Source organism: Lepisma saccharinum, chromosome 7 (assembly GCF_977018435.1).
Source record: "Lepisma saccharinum chromosome 7, izLepSacc3.1, whole genome shotgun sequence".
NCBI lineage: Eukaryota > Metazoa > Arthropoda > Insecta > Zygentoma > Lepismatidae > Lepisma > Lepisma saccharinum.
This window is the reverse complement of record NC_139235.1, coordinates 40556845-40580835: the sequence shown is the minus strand read 5'-3', so window position 1 is coordinate 40580835 and position 23991 is coordinate 40556845. Positions and strand designations below refer to the sequence as shown.

General features: G+C 39.6%; 1 protein-coding gene across 2 annotated transcripts in view; it reads right to left on the bottom strand.

The window, feature by feature from the left end:
• Positions 1–23991, bottom strand: part of LOC145989821 (endoribonuclease Dcr-1-like) — a 145353-nt gene that overhangs the window by 51549 nt on the left and 69813 nt on the right. For both annotated transcript variants that reach the window (XM_083125190.1, XM_083125191.1), the window contains exons 15-18: positions 15331–15510; positions 11536–11749; positions 5421–5593; positions 2514–2692 (exon numbers count right to left, since the gene is read on the bottom strand). In XM_083125190.1, the coding sequence (XP_082981316.1) occupies positions 2514–2692; positions 5421–5593; positions 11536–11749; positions 15331–15510 (746 nt within the window). The remainder of the gene's footprint in view (positions 1–2513; positions 2693–5420; positions 5594–11535; positions 11750–15330; positions 15511–23991) is intronic.

Genomic DNA, 23991 nt, shown 5'->3' with positions numbered 1-23991 from the left:
AAATGAGTATTTTTTCTCTTTAACGACTTTAAGTATAATTTACTGGGAAAAGGTTGAATTTGTTTTGTTTAAAACATGTTTAAAACATGTTTTTTTAACTCATGTTTAAAACTCCAACCCTGCTTTTTACTCACTGTTACATGTAAAAGTGAAATATATCAGAAAAAATGGGGGTTGAGGAGTTATAGCCCTTTATCAAATATTTATCCCATAATAACAAAAGGCTTTTTGACACTTCTCTTGTTAATAATAGTAACAATGGATATATTGTTTTTGAAATTCGAGTATGTAATACAGTAAAACCTCGTTAATCCGGACCCTGATAAGTCGGACTTTGCTTAACCCGGACAGGCAAAAGGCTCCACCCAAAAAAAAGCAGGATGCAAGGTTTTAAATGTGGCTAGAAGTCGACAATCGCACATCATCATAATATGAGTATCGCGTATGTACGTACTGCATTGTATGTATAGTATTGTTTTACATTATACTGTACCGTGTAGTGTATTTAGGCCTATGCCCTTTACAAACACAATAATAAACATGTTTTGTTGCTATAAATAGAGTTTTAATGCACTATCTACTGTTCTTTTAGGTTATTTCAGTTAATTCAGACTTTCGTTAAACCGGTCAACTTATCCCCCCATTAGTCCAGATTAATGAGGTTTTACTGTACAATTAGAGGTATACTAATGAACAAAAAAGTCAAAACTGAATATTGCATGGTTTTTAAGAAATGCTAAGTTTTCTTTTCATCGGATTCAGTGGAAAAGAGTAAGTACATAAAATTTCTACAATGTCTAAGTACATCTAGGTAGGGGGGGGGGGGGCGGATGCGAAAATAATTCTCATCCTGGGTTCTGAAATCTCTAGCTACAACTCTAATAAGGAAATATTTCCTTTCGAGAGAAAATTAATAGATTTACACCATTATAAAAACATAACACAACACAAGTATGAAAATTTAATTATAATTTTTAATAAAAAGCAATAATTAAATAATATCTAACACTTATTAAAAACATTTCACCTATCTTCTAATTTCTTGACATTTTGAACTAGTCCTTAAAGGAAAAACCCATCCCCACCAGACCCATGGTCACCAACGACCCTACCCTACCACAACACAACCAAAATGTACTAAATTTGTCCAACCACAATCTCACCTCTGCCGAAATTCATATTCTATCCAAAGGCCTCACCTTCTCCCCCACAACCTCCCACAACCAATTCCATCTCCTCTTCGATATCCACACCTTTGCCAGACACCTCATCTCCTCTTCGATATCCACACCTTTGCCAGACACCTCAGATGGCAACACTTCTGGGCAAAAAAACCTCCCCCCCCCAGACCACGACTAATGAAACCCACCCAAGCCTCCTCCAATTTTGCCCACCATCCTCCAAGACCCTCCCCCTGCCCACCAACCACCCCCTGGAAAGATACATCACTGCCATAATCTCCACTATCACTGACAGCTCATTTCTTGACAACCTCTACAACAAACCCAACCTGAATCCCCCTCAAGATAAAGCTCTTCAAGATCTCTGCCAGAACCACCACATCAAAATCCTTCCAGCTGACAAGGGCTCCACCATGGTGGATTTCAACTCTCAAGATTACCTGGCGGAAGCCACTTGCCAGCTGACCGACTCCTCCACCTACAAAACCACCACGGTCGACCTTTTAGCCACACACCTCGACAGAATCCAGGACTTTATCCACACCCGAGGCCTTCCTGAGGGCCGGACAGTCTCCACCATATCCATGCTCATCCCAGACAACCCCCGCACCCCCACTTTTTACCTGCTGCCCAAAATCCATAGACCTGGTAACCCTGGTAGACCCATCGTGTCCAGTTACAATTCACCTTCTGCAAGAATCTCACCCTTTGCCAACTTCCACTTCCAGCATCTTGTTAAAGCTCTGCCCTCCTACCTCCGGGACACCAACCACTTCCTCCAGAAAATCAACACTCTCCCACAATTACCTGCTAACACCATCCTTGCCACCATCGATGTTACTTCTCTCTACACCAACATACCTCACTCCCAAGGCCTCTGCTCCATAAAGTCCTTCCTCAACAACAGACCAAAAACCCCACAAACCCAGCACTAATTTCCTGACACATGTAGCTCCCCTTGTCCTCATGTGCAACAACTTCACCTTTGAGGACAAGCACTATCTTCAAATCTGGGGCATAGCCAACCTTTTCATGGCAAACATGAAAAATAGTTCCTGGAGACCCAATCCCTCAAATCTCTCCTCTGGCTCCGTTTCATCGATGACATCTTCATGCTCTGGACACATGGAGAACCTTCCCTGACCACTTTCCTAGATCTACTGAACCACTTCAGCTCCATCAATTTCACCTGGACCCACTCCACCAACCAAATCACCTTCCTGGATGTGGGTGTGCACATGAAGGAAGGACATCTGGAAACATCATGCTTGGTATCTCTAGGAACAACTTAACAAAAACAGTACTGAATGAGGAATGCTATTTAATCCTTACCTTGGTGTTAAGAAGTTCAATCTTGCAGAAGTGTGATCCACATCCAGTAGAGGTTGCTTACTGCTTTGTATCTGGATGCCATACTTCTTAAAATAGTATTCTTCAAAGGTTTTATATTCAGACCCAGGAAATGAGGATTTTGGATTTAAATGTATGCAAATCTCTGCCACGTAAAAGTACTGTAATAAAAAAAATAAGGAGTTACAATCATGTCTAAGGTTTTAAAAAATGTATCCTGGAAGTATAAAGAAAATATTGTATGTGATAGCCAGCCATTACAATACATTGAAAAGTATTTGTCGGAATTTTACAAAAAAAAGGAGGGAAAGGAAACAAAACATACACCAAGGAATATGTAGAACTTAAATTCAAATAAAGGAAGACTAGCACTTCAAGTAATCAAGTAACGAGACAGATGCAAAAGTAAGAGAAAGCGATATACACTGTGTGGCCATTGAATTATGACCACACATCTAACAGTGTGTTGGACCTATTGCATTTACGACAGAAGATATCCTATGTAGCATGCATTCCACAAGCTGTATGGAGTAGTCCACAGGTATTGGTAAACATGCTCAGTCCAATGCAGCCTTCAGTGCTGGGATTGATGTAATTGATGTCTCCTGGTGCCTAATGTTGTCACTCCATACAATTCCAGATATGCTCTTATCGAATTTAAATTGGGCAAATTTGGAGACCATGCCATTTGTTGGTTCATACCAATCCTGTACCACACGAGCCTGATGGTATGTTGCATTATCATCCTGGAAGATACCAGAACCATGAGGGGAAAAAATGCAACATAGCAGGATGTACTTTGCTACGAGACGATGATAGGACTGACCAGAGCAGCGATGCTCTAAATGTTCCATGCGTCCAAGTTCTTGCCATGTGAACATTCCCCATACCATACAGCCATTGCCACCTGCCTGCATCCTTGCGTTCGGAGGACTGAACCGATGCAGAGCGGCTCACTTGCGAGCGATCACAGGGAAACTGGAATTTCTTCGAACACTTCAGCTCAGTGATCGCATTCCACGGCCGATTTTCGTCTGCTCCAGACAAATGAGCAACACTGCCATCGTGCTGGACAGTAAGCTTGGCTTCGCTGTTGTCAAAAGTTTGCAACGGATGACCATATATTTAGGAGTAGGACCCTTTTACAATTCTTTTTAACAGGTTTTAGATATGTTTTAGGCCCACTTTATGCACAGATAAGCTACTCGGTACTGGACTTACAGTTTTAAAGTGAGATCCACCTTTATCGCGTAATGGTACCAGTGCTATTATTTCCTATTGCTGTCAGTTATGCGCTATGAAATGCCTCTTTTTTCTGTAGTTGGTTCATCTAAGGCCTTATAATTTTCCTCCTTGTGTAATTGTATATTATAATATACCAGCATCCGATAATTTTCTTTTCTTTGTTAGAATAGCAGATTAAAATGAAAAGGAACATTATGCGATAATTCAGTTTTATTACGAAGGAAGGAGAAGACGAGAGCAACAACTAATAATAATAACAACAATAACAACAACAATTGGTCGAATTGATTTATAAAGCAAAGTAAAATAAATTAAATCAAACGATTATTTAAATATTCATTTATTAGTAGTAGTAGTAGTCGTGTGCATTCAGTTGTGGCATTAGTGCTATTAAATGAAACAACTTTAAGCACTGCCCGAGACGCAGGCCCATACCCAGGGAAGGGGCCATGCCCATCCTCAAACTATGAAATATTTAAATGTTAAAATTTTCAACAGTCGGACTCCAACTGCGGGATGGCATGGGTTCGAGTCCACCTGGGTTCAGTCTCTGGGTTTTGGGCCTGTGAATGGGACGGGTGGTAATCCACCACCGTAAGGAAATTGGGGAGCTACGAATGAGTAGCATAACCTGGTCATATAAATCTCCTATAACGACTGGGGGTTCGATGTGCTGACCCCACATCACCCCATTACTGGTTGAAGATCTCCACACCTCTAGGTAGGATTGTGGAAGGGAGACTGGCAGTCGGGAGATAGGCCAAGCTTTGGCATAGACCTTTCCTAGCTTTGGCATAGGTGATCTATATGTTCCTTCACATCAATTTCATATCATCGCTCATCTTCATCATCGTGATTAGATAAACTTGGAAGAAAAGCAAATAAAAAAAAAAATTACCCAATTCAATGAACTTCACAGAATTTCTGATCTTCTCTTTGTTATACATTTTCGGATCTACTGCCTCCTCCTCTAAAAAAATCTTGGGTATAGCAATATAAACAAAATAAAGATAAAACACTCCAATTCACGTGTTATTTGCACCAGAAGTGTCGTTTGCACTTATGCTCTTGAATCAGGAGTGGATGGTGGCGGGGTCATCTGCTGACGTACCCCATATGTGGCAGTGTGTGATTAATGGTTCTGGTAAATACAGTCCCTGGTTGATCTGTGTTTTAATCGGATGTCAGTGGTTGCACTGTGGTGCATCTGTTGGCTTGGATGAGTTGTCGTATCCTCCACCCCCCCCCTCCCCCGGTATCAATCATCCACTGCCAAGTACAGTTCTGCCGCTAGGACAACATTTGACCCTGTTCATGCCACTCTTGGAACACTTTCACTACCGCTGATCTTGAACATCCCACCATCACAGCAGTTTGTGAAATGGATGCACCAGCTCTTCTGGCCCTGACGATCATACTGAACTCGTGACAACTTCATCTCTGCACCACACATCAGCTAGGAGTGCCCTCTCACCAAGCACGTAGTCAACAAATGACTTTCACTGCAAGCAGCAGTGGTCATAATTCAATGGTCACATGGTGTAGAATCAAACCAAGGATTCCATGGCATTGATACACTTTATGCTAACCACAAAGCAGCTAAAATTAGCACTGAATTACATGAAAATATACAGGAAACCTTACCTGAGGCTGGTCTTGATTTCTGTACCATGGCATCACAACAGCATCATGATACCTTGAGGCTTCAAATGTAAAATCCAATCTTTTTGTTTCTGGAACTGGGTGTGGATGAAGGTCTTTGTTTTCAAATATTAAGTCCAAAAATTCCCAATCCACTTCAATTTGATTGTTTGCATCTGTAATGATAAAATACAAAAAAATTAGGGATGTGCTGATATGTTATTTTGGCCAATTATGACCAATCAGCATTGGGCAATTCTCCCAAAGGACTCCAGCTGGCCAATGAGAAGCCATCAAGGCTGTGACGTCACAGAGGAGACTTTCAGATGGCCTATTGTGTTCTGAGCTTGCTAGTCAAGCTCACTTGTATTACAGACCCACCTGAGAGCAGGTCAGCTTGGAAGTTGCTGGTAAAATCCAGTGTGAGAATGGCCACCTGTGCCAGCAACAAAGGATACATAAAGGGAAAAGGGATCTAAGGTCCTGTTACAGTAAACACAGGCCTAAGTGTGTGTGACCAAGTGGAATATTGTGTCCACAAGTGCATTTAAGGATCCCAGTGAAAATTCAGCAAAATAGCGAGTTTTGTGTCCCTCATTCCATGTGGAAATCCAGACCACATGGTCGGCAGAACTGACGCCATAGAAGCATCCATAGGATATCAAAGAATATCCAAGTTGTTCTTAGCCATCTATCCAAGAAAAGCCAGGAAAATTCATTTATCACCCCCCAAAGCCTTTGTTACACCAAGGAAGCACATAATAGTAATTTTTTAGTGTGGTGTACCACAAATTTGTCCATGTGCCGGGATGTGGCGATAAAGAGTGAAATAGCGTATGTAAGGCCCCAGGTATGAGTGATATAGTGTGAAAACGGCTGATATGTAAGTACAAAATCTTTTGTATATCTTTTTTGTGTCTTGTACAGTGAAGTGCTCATGTTTGGTGGCAGCTATGCCACAAGCGATGTTCTTTTCAATGAATAAATATGTCGTTTAAAGGTGTCTGACCTTCTATCATTTTAGTGAATCATAAGCCTATTAAGCCCTCCTCAAGTAACCGATTATTAAAGTTAGGCTAAAGTTCGTCTGTTGCTTAACAGATATCTCAGGGGATATCTGTTATTATACGGAACACCACACGTGGAATAGGGTCTGCGTGTGGCCGCGTAAAGCGTGGTTCTCTTTTGTTTTTGCTGTTTTTGATATATTATATATTTAAAGTTAACCTTTTGTAAAACCAACTTTAAAGCAACATAATATAGACAAAGCAAAACCCACAATACAAAACATTCCCCCCTTATACAATAGCGATATAGTACCGATATAAAATTTACCGATGCCAATAAGCTATATTCTACAATCCAATATAAAATTCCGAATGGTCCTTGAAGAACCTGAACTGTTGATTGACCTCCTTAATAAATGTGTTTTCCCAGGTGACTGCAATGCAAAAGAAATTGCATATTTAGATATTTACTTTTTTTAAAAAATTAGGGTATGGAGATTATCCAAAAAATAAATAAATATATATATATATATATATATATATATATATATATATATATATATATATATACATACATACAGGGGGTCCAAAAAAATGTACTCACTGTTTGATAGTCCATATCTTCTGACAAAATTGACTTGTGGGTACAATTTTTGGCACTGAGAGAGAGTTATGTTAGATGTTTAAAATGACCACCAGCAACTTGTAAACAACTCTGATGGCACCGAACTGCAGACCGTACTACGGCCGTCAGTGTATCTGGCATAATGGCAGCACATGATGCTATTATTTTTTCACGTAGCTCGTTGAGTGTAGTTGGTTTTTGTCGATACACATCATCCTTGACGGTCCCCTCCAGGTAGAAGTCCAGTGGTGTCAAATCAGGGGACCGAGGTGGGTACTCAATAGCACCGCGTCGACCTATCCACCGTCCGGGGAGAGTGTCATCCAGGTACGACTTGACATCGCGATGGTAGTGAGGCGGGGCTCCATCTTGCTGCAGGTAAAACATTTCATCGCCAAATAGGGTTCGGATGGCAGGCAAAATCCTTGACTGAAGCATTTCGAGATACACCTCACCGGTTATGGTACCCTCGAAGAAGAAGGGACCAATCAAAGCACGGGATGACAGACCACACCACACGTTAAGCCCCAGTAGATTCACAGCCATCTCCACATAAACGTGAGGATTGACGGCGACCAGTACACACAATTGTGGCGGTTCACAGTACCGTTAAGTTTGAATTGCACCTCGTCAGACCACATAACTGTCCCTGCAAATTCCCCATCCTCGCGAACCATGTGCTCAAACCATTCGCAGTATTTGACCCTACGATCCGGATCGTCCTCGTTGATCGCATGTAGCAGTCTTGGAATGTACACTTTCCACTGTGCACCCTTCAGAATGCATGTTACGCTAGACTGGCTCACCCCACTTTCGCGTGCTCCCTGGTTCACTGATTTTTGCAGTGATCGGGTGAAATGTTGCAACACAGCAGCACTGGAATCTGGACTTGTAGTTGTTCGTGGTCGACCGGATCTTGCCTTGTGCACATCATGAACAGTTCCGTCGGATTCGAACTTATCACGAATACGGGCTATTGTTCGTCGTGTTGGAGGCCGTGTTCCAAACTCATTCTGCCATTGCCGTTGAACCTCTTGAATGTTCTCGTACTTCCAGAACCATTTCAATACAGTCTTGCGTTCCACAAATGATAACCGTACCGCAGCCATTGTTGCTACTCGACTGTCTTCCGCTGTACTGGCGTGATCGCTCCAACACTCGCGCATGCGCGGTGCAAATTGCCAGCGCCACCTACCCGCGACAAATTAAACAGTTACACTACATGTCCACATGAGATTAGTACGTGTAAGTCTGTTTGTTTTAAAATTTTTGCATTACAAACAGTGAGTACATTTTTTTGGACCCCTCGGTATAACAAAATGGCAGAACTTTGCACTAAGTTTAAGATACTTACAGATATATCGAATTGGTAAAATAATTGGTAATTTTACCGATAAACCAATACACCGATGTGCCTATATCGGCCGATACTGACAAGAGTACCAATGAATCACTCCCATCCATGTAAGCCGGGCTTACACTTCATTAGTTGTAGTAAAATGTACGTAATTAATTAGCAGAAATTCGTAAATAACTTCAAAGTTCAAATCAGGTCGACACCAGTGCTCGAGATCCTGTCTGTTAGATTGCATAACTTCAGCGCCAGACGGCACCGCCTTCTGCTTGTGGAAAGCTGTAAGCCTTCTGGATTTTGCCTTACAAATTTCTGATTGCGAATGAGCAGTTCCTACTGTATATGGATGGAGAAGAGCGGCCAAAACCCTACGTGTGTAAACCTACAGCCAGAGGCTTACAGCAGCATTGCAAACCTCATGTTTAGCCAAAGTGTTGTTCATGGATGTCCGCAGTATTTATTTCCACGAGGGAGTATTAAGCATAGTAATTTTTCCAGGGGTGGGAGTAAACTAGGTATATTTCCTTCATAAGAAAGTTGCCTCCCCAAAAGATACAAATTCAACATTTTTCTGCAATGCCCTTACAATAATTAACATAATTTGATGTGACTGAAATGAAATCACATGTGTGAAATATAGTCTTTTATGATTGACATTCATTTTCCAGGAAGGGTTTCCTCGCCTTGCCCCTTCTGGACTTCCATGGTGTCGTTTAAACTCCGTAATTATGCTACATACTACTAAATTGTTCTGCGATCTACATATTATTAATATTAATTTGTAACAAAACATAAATATAAATTCGAATGGTTCTGCCAACGGGATGAGTTTGACATTATACATGAAAAGTTTGAGAAAATTCAACTGCCACGAACAGCGGCCCTCTTGTTTTATTTATATCCCCAACTTCCAAACAACTTTTTAAACTTGTGCGAGATTTAGCACCATTATGCTTGGGTTGGCTTCACTGAGACCAGGCCCTGCAAGAAGAGGGTTCTCCAGCGTTCAGCATTTTCGGGTATGAATGAATGGAAATTTGAGCCAGTGGTTTTTCAAGGAGGGTTTTTCCAGGAACAGGGAATTCTGAAGCAAAAACTAATAGGAAGGGGAAAATGAAGAAACACCTAAAAATGAGCGAGAAATGGGAAAATTAGATATGCATTAATGTGCTAAACACTTGTTTCTGTTTTTCGCTTGTAGGAGAGCATAAACATTGGAAACATTAAGATCTCTGTTTGTTTATATTTGAACTCAGCTGGTAGGAATTGCGCTAAAAAGTGCAATACCTTTTTCAAAAATTAAAATGTTTAATTAAAACTGAATATTGAACCAGTTTTACAAATCTCATGTCAAATGTGAACAAAATATTAATTACATAGTCCATGGTTTAAACACTCTTCGAACAACATACGAAAAGCCTGTTTATGGTCTTTCAGGTGCTAGATTTTCTTTTACACTACCCTAAGAAAGCACTTACATCTCCTTTCATAGAAATTTCTGGATAAATCCTTAGCATTAGCGAGCTTTAGTTTTATACTTTATTTTGTCATTCTTTTTTTTTACAAAATATAAGGGAATTTTAAGGCAACAGAGGGAATTTATTTATGTCCGAAAGAGATGTTCCCCTCCGAGTCAGAAACATCACTGCTTTGAGCAGTGACCGTTTTTGGATGAGGTTTGTTTTTGTTTCCCCTGTCTTGTGTTGTGTGCGTGGTTAAAGTCTCGCGGAATTTCTTTGCTACTTCCATCCATTGAAAAGCGGGCCGTCGTTCCTCTGCTGTGGTGTGATAGTGAACAACAACAATTGCATTACAGAAGAAAACGAGTGTGATTGTGCAGTGGGGTGGAGAACTTGTTGAAGATGCCGTTTTCCAGCAAGGATTTTGCTGCCAAGAAGAACTTGTGGATGTAGGTAGGCCCACCACTTCTCTAGCAGGCACGGTAACAGAAACGAAAAATTAAGTGTGCCGATTTTGTGATTCATGGTACGAGCTGATACTTGGTTATGCGGTTGTAAAAAGTATTCAGCACTTTTTTGTTTCTTTCTGTTTTTGTTTCTTTATTATCATTATTCTTCATTTTATCTAACTTTGCATTTTCTTTTATGGTTACGTTACTCATTGTGATAGGAATAAAACTGACATAATTATCAGTTGAAATGTACGAGATATACAGCCTAGCAAAGAAATCACCAAGCTCAGGGATATATCAATAACATTTAATCTGATGTAGTGTAACTTCGTTTTTAAGGGGTGTAAGGTTAAATTTAGTGCCAAAATTAGGGGGGAAGTGTTCTGAAAAAATGGGCAGGGATTGATGTGTGTGGATAAATCACTGACCCAGCCCCAAAATAAGCACAACGGGAAGTAGCCTTCATAGGCTTACACTGTTGGAAAGGTCATGCTCCGCCACTGCTCCCATCTCTACAAAAAATTAAATGAATCTTAAGTTTCATTTTTGAAAACATTATAGTGTCCATAGAGAAAAGGAGAATAAGATAATATGTTTCATGCGCGAGGTACTGTAAACTTCCAGGCTGGCCACTGCTGCAACCATAGATCTTATTTCCTTTAGCTCTGCTCAAGCTTGTCGCACAGCAAGGTAGGTTGGAAACAGAATGGGTGCACTAAAACAAATGTCACTGTATAATTAAGTTCCTCAAAATTATCTACATACACAATTGAAGAAGCTTTAAGAATTTACAGCTATTTTTGTATGGTCCCCAAAAATATTTTCATGGTTTTCATAGCATTGATCTGTTTTTTTAACAGCTACCATTAATTTGAATTCCCAAGAATTGACATATTATCAGTTCAATCCTCGATTTTACGTTTTACAGGGGACCAAGCTGAGAAAACTTAAAATGTAAATCAGGGGAAATTTTATAACCTTTTCATATGTTGGAACCATTAAGATTGAATGTGTAATGTGGGAAAATGTTAAAATCCGGGAACATAAAATCGAGCTTCCACTATAAATATCCTATTAATCACTTGCTTAAAAATTTAAAATATCAACATGAGATTGTCTTGTAACAACATATATTAGTAAACATGGAATTTCAGGCTTCTTTACGAAAGACCTGCATGTGCCAGTGCACAGGATGGCTACATCAATGGATCTCTATTTACCTCTCTTTGTTGGAACAATAAAATATGAATTTTCTGATGTCTGAGGATCAAACATCATCAGGTACTTCTGCAGCCTGAGAACGCTTGTGAAGGTGTAGTTGAGGAAGGTGACAATTTTTTCTAGTTGCTCCTCTGTTAACACAACGGATGAGCCACTTAAGTCTAGCCTCACATTCACTTCTCCAGAACGTGTAAATATTGGAAATGGACAGATCTGGAAATAGAGGAAAATCTATTATTACTACATACACATGTCTGTGGCAAAAAATAAACAAAAAAAAACCTCACAATTTCAGTGCACGAGGGACTGAATGTAAGGATCAAATTTGCCATGTATTAGAGATGGGACAGAATAATCGGTACTCGATCAATATTCACCAATTTAGGCATCTCAGCATCTAGGTAAAATTACCAATATTTTTACTAATCCGATATACATATAAATGGACTGTAATTTAGATAATTTAGATATTCATATATCAGAAATCACATGCAAAGTGATTAAGTCCACTTCAGGTTCAGACAAGCTACTTGAGATTGAACTTAAGTCTAAAGTAGATTTGAACAATCTGACCCCTTGCTAACAAACAATAGTTGCAACATTGTTGCCATTGGGAAGGCCACGCATAAATAAACAGCATTCTCATCTACTTGAGAACAGAGAAACATGAAATATTAAGTAGGAAAGAGAGAATCTATACTGTCAGTGACGTGCACTGAGGAGTAGCTAGTCTAGCAGAGATAGATCAATCAATCTCAAATCTCTAATTATTTTCAAATCACAATATTTATTGTTTTGTTGAAGCCACAGTTCATATGCAACACTTTTTTTCACGCGCTTCTCGTCCCTCGGTGCGTTCAGCGGCCTAGCTCGCTCTTTCTCCGCCTCACAGTTGCAGGTAGAAACGGGTTTTCGAAGGGAAAGGAAAGATTTCTGCCTCAACCTCCCTTGCCCCCTCGCCCCCGCTCCAATGGTTGAAAGCCCGTGCTTTCAGGTCCTCCAGTCTATCTCCTATAGGACAGATAGGGGATTGGATTCCCTTCGCTTCTTTGTAAATCCTCTAAAGAACTAAGGGGAAATTTTTCTGCAGTACTTCTGTCCTCTGTATTTACACTACTTTTTACACGTTGTACAATATGTATGTATAATATGGGATGTACTTTTATCATTTATGCAATTGGAACGTCTTATGTGCAGTCAAAATTTTATGTGTCTTTTTTTTTAAATATGGAATATATAATGATTAAATAACAAATATTTGCTCACGCTCTCTCTTGCTCTTGTTTTAGAAGTGTTTTATTTAAATATACTAATCTATTGGCCTCCAATAAAAAAAATGGATAAGCTAAACAATCATAAATACGGATGTATTTATTTGGGCAAGTGATTGTGCGTTCTAATTCTTGTTGTTGGTTTCGTTTATTTTACTTCGCTTTTCTGCCACATTTGGTTATCGCGAAAATGAGGATGAGTGATGATATAATGAAATTGATGAAGGGACATCGCAAAGAACAATTCAGGCCGGGATTCGTGACGAGCGTGCATTCTTGTTCTTATGTGTTGTACTCTGCCTGCAGTGAATAATGAGAAATTTAGAAATGAAAAAATGTATCCCAGAACTCAAAAAGCCAAATAAATACTATTATTGAAGAAAGTAGAAAAAAGGTTTGTTTAAAGTTGTGTTTTGTTACCCATCGCTTTTTCTAGCTGTATAGATTTAATCGGAATAAGTAGCTAAGAGCTTGGAAAGTCGTGAGGGACAATCATAAACAGAGAATTCTAGGCTCCTGATTTCACAGTGCCCTGCAGATGCACTGGGATGAAATTATTTGTATTTTCTTCTCTCTCCCATCGCTTTACCTAATTTCTGCCATGACGATGAACGTTGAATAAATTAAACGGGTGAAGAGTGGTTGCAAATAAACATTCATGCAAAGGCCAGGGCTCGAGCCCGGATCCTTCAGTAACAAGATCGTGAGATGGGGACATTATGGAAATCAAGCAATGCAAAATTTTTGAAAAAACGTTAATCTTATATAAAGATGGTATTTCAAAAATTCAATTGAAAATTACTACTCAGGAAAAATGCAGTTTGCTTTACGGATACCCACGTATCCAAATGGTTAGCGCCTTCCTCACATGTTTGTTGTCGGCCGACCTCCGTGGGGGAGTGGAAGTGGTCCCGGATCTGTACTCAATGGAGGTATATAGTGGTTCAGATTCCACATTAAACTATAGGTCTAGTCCCGATTAGCCTTTCTGTGTATAAAGTGGACTTAAAACGTCAAATCAACCATCAAATCAACCAACTGTGGGGGAGTGGTTACCACAGTACGCTACAACAGCAGGAGTTCCTGGTTCGAACCCCTACTTGGACATGGGTGTTCTTTGTGTTTGTCCCTTCATTAATTTTGTCGTATCATCTTCGCGATTAACCAAATGTATAAAAAAGCGAATCAAATCAAATCATTCATTGATTGATTGTTTGATTTTGTTTATTTTACTTCGCTTTCCGCCATATTTGGCTAATCGCGAAAACGATATGATAAAATTGATGAAGGGCAAGGGACACACAAAGATCACCCATTGCCAAGCCGAGATTCAAACCCGGCATCTCTGGCTCAGTAGTCAAATCAAATCGTTCTTGATTTTCGAAAGTGGGTGGAAGTTATGTGTACAATTTTTTGTACTCATTCCTAACTTTGCAATTTTTTCTGTATTTGACGTTCTTCTTTTAGGAATAATGGGCCCTAAAAGGGGGGGGGGTTATGACCCATTGGGCACGCCACTCATTGCTACCCCAAGTGTCGACGTCACCGCACGTCCCTGTATACTGTGATTTTTTTCTGGTAATGTAAAGGGTTTTCCAATAAGAATTATATGATTTTGAAATGAACTGGCAACTATGCTTCAAATGTTATAACTGTCATCATGGCTAAATACATGCTTCAAGAACGTTTGATTACTATCCAAAAATTTTATGAAAATATAAGTTCTTTTGAAACTTGAAACGGATCATAATTTTGGGCAAAAAATTATCTTCTCAAATGAAGCTCATTTCTGGTTAAGTGGATATGTTAACAAACAAAATTGTCATTTTTGGTGTGAAAAAAATCCACAAGAGATTCATGAGAAGCACTTGCATCCTCAAAAGGTCACTCACTGTATGGTGTGGTTTATGGCATGGTGGCATCATCGGATCATTTTTTTTCCAAAACGAGGTAGGAGATGCAGTTACAGTGACTGGTGAGCGGTACCGATTGATGTTAACAGATTTTCTGTGGTCAAATTTAGATGAAATTGATTTGGAGGACATGTGGTTCCAACAAGATGGTGCCACATGTCACACTGCTTATGCCACTATCGGCGTATTGCAAGAACAGTTTGGTGAAAGGATAATTTCAAGAAATGCAACTGAGTTGGCCTCCAAGAAGCTGTGATTTAACTCCTTCAGATTGCTTTTTGTGGGGTTATTTGAAATCTATAGTTTATGCAAACAGACCACGAACCTTTGATGATTTAAGATTGAACATTGAACGCTGCATTCGTGACATTAGGCCTGAGTTATTGCATCAAAAATTGGGTTCATCGAACTCACTCGTGTGCACAAAGTTGAGGTGGACACTTAAATGATGTGTTATTCAAAACATAATGTAATAAACTATGCTTCAAAATAATATAAAAAGTTTGGTTGTATCTGAAATAGTTTTTATTTTATTTCATTGTAAAATCATATTGTTGTTATTGGAAAACCCTATATATACACACACACAACTAATATGATTATTCTTTACCTTGGGAATCTCCTTTGATGTAAGAATGCCAAATCCTTGTGGAGAGTCTTCAGGTGGGTATATTTTCCTTCCTCTTGTATTCTGTTCTTCTGGCAGTGGACACGTGAGAACCATGTTAATATGATACAAGTATGTTGGAGCACCAGGCTGTGGACGGCAGTCTGTAAGGGCATCTGCAATCTATAAAGAAATCGTCAATCATGAGATGTAATGTACAGAGCATAATGCAAATTTTACCATATTAAGTGTATTTTCTGTATCTTTGAACAAACAACTAAGAGATTAATAATATATTTTGTGTGGAGTGTACCATTGTATGCACAGAAACCTGGACCCTACAGAGTAGTTAGGAAAAATATCTAGAATCTTTAGAAATATAGGGCCTCCCCCATGGCACAGTGGTAGCATCATTGCCTTGTAATCAAGGGGTCCCAGGTTCGATACCCGGTGGAGGCACAAGTGATTCGGATCCCACTTTAAACTGTAGGTCCAGTCCCGATTAGCCTTACTGTGCATCAAGTGGACTTAAAAGAGCAACTCATTAGAAATGTGGCTATGGCAGAGAATGGAGCATGTGAAATAGACAAAGTAAATAGTTGGTGAAAGAAGAGGATGGATGAACACAAGTAGGACACACGCAAAGGCGAAACAGATAGATCAAAATGAGGGCCTCCCGATGGCTTACTAATAACGTGATGATCTTGTAATTAAGGGGTCCCGGGTTCGATACCTGGTGGAAGCACATTGCACAGTAGTTTGGATCCCACTTTAAACTGTATGGCCAGTCCCGATAAGCCTATCTGTGCATAAAGAGGACATAAAACATCAATTCAATTCAAATAAGTCAGAAATAGCTGAACATGCATGGAATGAATCACATAGAATTCAGTGGAGAAACGTAACACAAAGAACACTACACAAAGAACCAAATTGGAAACTAAGGAAAATCAAACAAGGAGCCTTCATAGCAATGGCCCAAAACCAATCCTGTAAGTCATCCCAGTGTAGAATTCAAGCACATATGGTTCCCTCTCCTCAGAAAATACAAATAGTAGCATAAGTGGAGCAACGATTAGTACAGTTGCAGGAGGTGCCGTGGAGTAGAGGTCTGCACGGGCCTAAATTGTAAGGCCCGAGTCCGGCCCGGCCCGAGGAAATGAAACCCGAACCCGACCCGAGTCCGATAATAAGTAAACATGAGCCCGGCCCGAGCCCGAAAACATAATTAAAATTACTTTCCAATTCAGCATTTGAAAAAAAAATGGGGACTGTTGTACTTCGTGCTCCTATTCTCATTCTCGAAGTAAACCATAATTTCAATAATTAAAAATTATTTTTCGATGACAATATTCGCTAACAAAATAGCCACGAGGCCCGGGCCCGAGAAGTTCTGGTTATTTATGGCCCGAGTCCGGCCCGCGGGCCGGGCCGGGCCTAGGCCCGAGGGCCTGGCCCGAGCCCGTGCAGACCTCTACCGTGGAGTATTTGGTTAGCGCAGGAGATTTGTAGTAAAATCAAAGGTTTGTCCTAAGTTTGATCCCCACCATGGACACAAGAAAAAAAATGTTCACCTCAAGACAAGAGAAGAGGTGCTCTTCTGAAATATAGTGTTAGAATAAGTATAGTTAAAAGCACTACACAATGGATATTCCATATATACAGGGTGTCATTTTAATGGCGCCCACGGACCACGGAAACGTATAGAGGACATCAAAACAAACAACTTTTCTCAGTAACATTTTTCTCGGTGCGTCGTTTCGGCGCTACAGTCGCTCAAAAAAGCCTGTTTTGCCACCTGGATGCTGGCAACCACACACAACATTTGATTGCATTTGTGACGTCATATCCCGCTGTGAAGCGATGCGTTCCAGGGTTGCCAGGAACACACATATTCTGTGAAAGATGACATCAACCACATTATGTACTGTAAAACAAAATGAGAAAACACGTTCTGTAACCTAACAGGAAGTAAACAAACTATACGAAAAATGGTAGAAAGAAAATGGAATTCAAGTGGAAGTGGTCATATCGAATTTTGTCTCAGCTTACATATCAAATATTTGGAAATCTAGTTACCAAGTTGGTATCTACAATTTTGTCTATCCACTTCGTCCTTCTGATACTAGTTGTCTGTGACACACTGAACACAAAATATAAATGAAAGAACTCAATTCCAAAGGTAAACAACACATAACATAATGTATATTCAGTGCATTATGAGGCAAGTGGTAATATATGGTTGAAAAATGTGAAAATGGTTGAAAATACAGGGATATAAATAGTAGTAAAACAAACTCTCCGACGACTGTGTTTATCTACACACCGGATACACATGTAATAGTTTGCAACTCTGAACAGGGCAGTATATTCGCTACTGATTCATCATTAGATTGTTACTGTGGTTGTACGTGTTTAGTCGTAATGTAACAACGTGAACCTCAGATACTCCGTTATCCCCACAAAAGTACCACAAGGCATCTGGACACAAACCTGTAGATATCAACCTTGCAACGAGATAAGCAGATATAATTGACATGTAGTTGGGTGTAAACATGCAAAAGGTAAGTTGTAGGTACAATAAAATTTATTGTTGTTGATATTTGACATGTAGGCTGAGTTAAAATCCGATAATGACACTTCATTTTGAATACTTTTTTTACCATTTCTCATATCGTTGGTTCACTTCCCCCTTCCCCTGAGATGACTGCTGATCTTCTGGCTGGTAGGTTATGATGTTCGGTTTACTGGACGCGTTTCTCGCTTCGTTTTACAGCTAATAATGTGGTTGGTAGTTTGGAATTTTTCAAAATTTGTGTGTTCCTTGCAACCCTACCGTGCGCTGTTTCGCCACAGAAAATGATGTCACAGATACGATCAAATGTTGTGTTGGGTTGCCAGCATCCAGGCGGCAAAACGGTATTTTTTGAACGGCTGTAGTGTCGAATTGACGCACCAACGAGAAAAATGTTACCGAGAAAAGTGGTTTGTTTTGATGTCCTCTACACACATCTGTGGTCCGTGGGCGCCATTAAAATGACACCCTGTACAATACATATTCCATATGGCTAAGCCGCAGTTGATATTTAAAATTGGTTTATCTCTATTTATGCATTCTTGCCTGCACCATTTCCATACAGAATTAATTAACATTTCATAAAAAAACACTAAGTTGCTGACCAAGGCAATTCATTATTAAGATAAAAACACTTAACAGGTAACGTTTCGACCCTGTATCAGGGTCTTCCTCAGACGAAGCAACTCTTTAGAAAATTTTAGTTCTTCGTCTGAGGAAGACCCTGATACAGGGTCGAAACGTTACCTGTTAATTGTTTTTACCTTAATAATAAATTACCTTGGTCAGCAACTTAGTGTTTTTAAATATGGAAACAAGGCTTAATTATATTATAACATTTCATACGTTGCAGCTCACAGTACACTCCATAATGAATCTTGTCAACATTTTGGACTGCATGCACAATAATCTGACTCTGAAAATGTATAAGCGGTTAAATTTGAATTGAACAATTCTGATATCAATAGTTCTTATATTTATTCTTGCTTTCAATATTAGGAAGTAATGAATTCACAAGATGTTCATATAAGCCTGGAAGAGAGAACCAAATTTAGGAAGCAACTATACAAATTCAACTTACATGATTTGTGGGTTTCCAATGGAATTAAACCTTGGCGTACAATAAACTCATTACTTCAGTATGCATGCAAAGTCTACAAGATGTCTGCAACACCGATAGGATTGTAGTTCAAGGGTAACTTGGTTTCAATAGGATTTCTCTAGGATCGAAAAGGAAAGGAACATAAGGAAATGTTCAAGTTTTACTACTACTGCTACCACCAGTGTATTTAACACTTACAGTGCTGACCTCTAAGTCGCTTTCCATCCCAAGAATGCTGACCATTTTCATTACTTTTTAAAAAATCATATCTCAAAAACTAAAAATGTAAAACATATGTATCATACACTGTTTAAAAGTTTGATTCCTCCTCTTTACTTTGATATATGATATGTTACATTATAACCACATGGCTACCTTGGACGTTTCATCATAAATGCTATGAAATGTAATAAAAAGTTGACAACTGGGGGGGGGGGGGCAAGGTGCCAAAACTACGGGGGGGGGGGGGGGGCAAAGACAGTATATTTCCCTTTCTAGATAAGATTTAGAATAGTGCGGGGGCCAAAGTGGCAAAAATTGGGGGAGGGGGCAACTGCCCTCCCTCACTCCCCCCTAATTGCCGGCACTGTAGAAAAGGGAAGCGGGAAGCAAGCATATCACTATCAGACAACAACGCGAACAGAACAGTTATGAGCATTTGCCCACCATCTAGCGGCAGTATGAGGAAGTACGATGTCCAAACATTACTCAGGATTGCTAACTCTGTAAATGTACGGCAAATGACCGTGAAATAAATTTTGAATTCAAATCCGTATATACCTAGTCTTACCATAAATACTGTCACAAAGTTTTAAGTAAATTGACACAAAATGCTGAGAGATATTTTAATATCCTAATAACATTACTGAAATGGATGCATGACAAATCAAAATCACAAATCAATATTCATAATGGCCACCCTTAGCACGCACACATTCCATAATCCTTTGTGGCCACGCATCAATTGAATTACGCATCAACTGGAAAATGAGAACTGCCTTCAGAAGAGACCGACCGCTTTAAACTTTCAATACTGGGATGTCTCTTCTTACAAGCCATCTCCTGAAGCTTGGACTACAATTTGTAGTCCAAAGGGTATAGGTCCGGACTTGCAGAAGGCCAATCCGAAGTGGAAATGAAGTCTGGAACATTTGCTATGAGGGCACGCTCCATTTCTGTGAAAAAGGGGTCAAAACATCAGCCAAAGTGTACCAGCAGACAGTGCTTGAGAGACTAGTCAAGAATCTCTACAACACCCTCTTCTATGGGCAGAACTGGAGCTTCTAGCAGGAATCAGCCCCAACATATGGGGCCCGAACAACACAGCAGTGGCTGGAGGCAAAATGTACCAGACTTAATTTCCACTTTGGATTGGCCTTCTGCAAGTCCGGACCTACAAAATGTTGTTCCAAGCTTCAGGAGATGGCTTGCAAGAAGAGACATCCCAATATTGAAAGTTTAAAGGGGTCTCTTCTGAAGGCAGTTGCTCATTTTCCAGTCGATGTGTTGCGTAATTCAATTGATGCGTGGCCACAAAGACTTACGGAATGTGAGCGTGATAAGCGTGGCCATTTTGAATAATGATTTGTGATTTTGATTTGTCATGCATCCATTTCAGTAATGTTATTAGGATATTAAAATATCTCTCAGCATTTTGTGTCAATTTACTTAAAACTTTGTGACAGTATTTATGGTAAGACTAGGTATATACGTGATCCACACACTAGAGAAGTTCGGGAACTCCATATATATACGTGATTAGCACTCTAAGTGTTAACACCAAGACAATCAGGGTGTCAGTAGACTATCATGCAGCAATCACATGCAAACAAGAGTGTAACATAGCATGAGGGAAGTTTGCTACAAATGGCTCATCACCTCCATTAATAAAATTTCTAAAAGCCCATGAGTGGATGTGCATATTGGCAGAGTTGCCACAACCAAGAACTAGCAAGAAAAACATAGAAATAAGGTGATTACTTCACCAATAGTAAGGGATAGGTCTATAAGTACAATGGACCCTTGATTATATGTTTTTTTCAAGGGTGTGTGCTAAAAAAAACTTCTTATTTTTCATTCCCTTCTGTCATTAAGCGTCGGGTTAAATCATCCAATTCCTGTACACTTTTCGGTCCAAGGCTAGGACTTCCGGCATTGTTTTGCCTTTCTTATTTCATATCTTTTCCACATACTCTTCCCCTCTTGCCTTCTGGTCTGGCATCCAGCACCTGTCTAGGCTTGCGATCCTCCTCCATTCTTGTAATGTGTACAAACCATTGCAGTGCCTTTCTCTCTATTGTTTCCAATAGTGGTTTTTGCTGTAACTGGTCTCTAATGGTGGTATTTCTAATCCTATCTCTTCTAGTCTTTCCTACTACTTTTCGTAGGTGTCTCATCTCTGCTGCTTGAAATCTGCTATTCTGTTTTGATAATAATGTCAAGCTCTCTGTTCCATACAGCAATGTGGGAATGTAGATTGTCTTGTAAATCATCATTTTAGTTTGTTCCTTATTTTCTATTTACCAATTAATGTGTTGTTAAGTTGATAGTACCTTTTACCTTTTGTACCCTATTATTAACTTCTTCATCCATTCTTCCACCTGACGTTATGACTGTTCCTAGGTATGTGTATCTGTTTTCTTGTTCCAGCTGCTTCTCTTTCCACTGTATATTTAGGGGTACAGTTTCTCTTTCTATTGTCACCAACATCACTTTACTTTTATTCACATTCATGCTCATTCCTTTGTATTCTATTGTACTTGCCCATTCGATTACCACCTTCTGTAACTCCTCTCTATTCCTCGCTAGGAATAAAGGGGACGAACACAGAAAAATTGCAAAATCAAAAATCATTGTTCCTTCTAGTAGCTTGTTTAGAAGTGAATGTGGGAAAGAACACGTAAAGGTGTCAATAATTATCCACAATGTAGCTATTTCTGTTGGCAGCAGCATAGTTTTATCACACAGACCAATAGGTATGGTTTCTGTCATTCATTGCTGCACAGGTTTGAAGTTGCTTGGTCAGTTGCTTTGTTGCTGCCATGACATTAACAATACAGTAGAACCCTGTTTTTACATTTTCCCACTTTTATCTTGATGGTCCCAACTTAGCAAAATGTTATAAAATGTTCCTCCATTTTACATTTTAAGTTATTTCAGCTTTGTCCCCTGAAAAACGTAAAATCGAGGTTCCGCTGTATCTGCTTTGCTTTCCTTTCCGTTTACACCAAATAAGAGCAGTGATCAGTGATCCATTTTTTTTCTTTCTTTAAAGGTTTATCAGAAGACAAAAAATCCATACAATATGGGAACAGCATCTTGATGGAATGAACTGTCTACAGATGGTTTGAAAAATTAAAAAATTGTCGCACAGGTGTTACACACAAAAGAGTAGTTGGATGCTGGATGCCCATCCACACCTACTGGATGACAACACTGAGTGTCAAATTGTTTCCAAGTTAGTCATGGTTTTTGTCCATGAAATCATCCACAATGGGTTTGGTTTTCACAAAGTTTGTGCAAGATTGGGGTAATGTGTGAATGATCACTACTCAGAAGCAGTCATTGAAGGTGGTGTTATTACTGTCGGTGTAGATGACAGCAGTGGAGTCTAAGTTTGGATGCAAGAGCAGTGACTGTTCATCCTGGGTTGATGCATTATGTTCCCTCCAGGTAAGAGCCACCACAGAAATTACAGGTAATAACTAGGGGCATGCATATTTCGTTTTTGACAAAAAAACGAAATTTGAAAAAACACATTGTAGTGTTAATTTTTCAGGTTTTTGAAAGGTGTGAGATGCATTTTGTGACCATGTTTTGTCACGAAATAATGCGAAATGAACTGCAAAAAGCGAAATTAACTCTTAAACACGAAATTCATGGTTTATTCACCGCCGCGACACCCTCCGAGGTCGGAATTATCCTGAGAGTTATGCAATTCCCGGAAAATTTGTTAATTCTGCTGTTAATATTGGAGAAGCAAAAGTGGACTCCTTTACACAGAAATAAACTTAATACTCTGATAACTACATAAATGTGCTATTAGAAGTGAAATGTTAATTCTGTGGAATAAGTGTAGTTTTTAAATCAAATTTTGGATTATATTCACAATTTTAAAACCAAAATGTCTTTTTATATACCACTTTTCATCCAATTTTTCACCGCTATAACACCGATATTTGATTTTATTTACCGCTTTTGAACCCGAAATTCACTCCGTTTTTGTACCGAAATTTTGCTTTTTTATTTACCAAAAATATGTGCCTCTAGTAATAACGTATGCCTAGGCCCTTCATGGGCTGTTGCGCAACGGATTATTATGATTATTATAACATAATTTGGTTCATGGTGTGTTATGTTACTCTTGGGTGGAGGGTAAAACTGCCTGTGATGGTGTGAAACTGGTCAGTAGAAGAGGTGATGAGAATGGGACAGGATTTGCACCTGGGACAGTTTCATTTGTGAGCAGGAGTGTTTTGGTTATGGAATGATAAAGAGTATTCTGGACCAGAATGTTCTTGAGATTGGGGAGCACTTGACAACTATGGGCTTGTCCAGAATAATGTCTCTGCTGTTGGGCTTACTGTGGAAAATGGGATGAGGGAATGTAGGATGCATTCGATTTTGTTGAGGTGGGGGGAGGGGTTGATATGGGTGACAAGTGCAAGGGAGGACTGATGTAGGGATGTGAGGCAGCTCAGGATATTTGTTAAGTTACTAGGGTGAATGGTTTTTGATCAAGGCCTGGTGTAGGTGGAGGTTACGAATCTGTTGGGAAGAGGTGTTGAAGCATTCTCTCATGTTAAGGGAGAATGGGATTGCTTTCTTGGTATGAAATGGCTGAGAGCTGGAGAGGTGTAGATACTGTGTGTGATCAAAGGTGACTTGATTGGTGGAGTGGACCCATGTGAAAAAACTTAACAGACCTGAAATAACATTAATTGAGTTTGTATTTTAAGTCTACTTTATGCACAGTAAGCCTAATTGA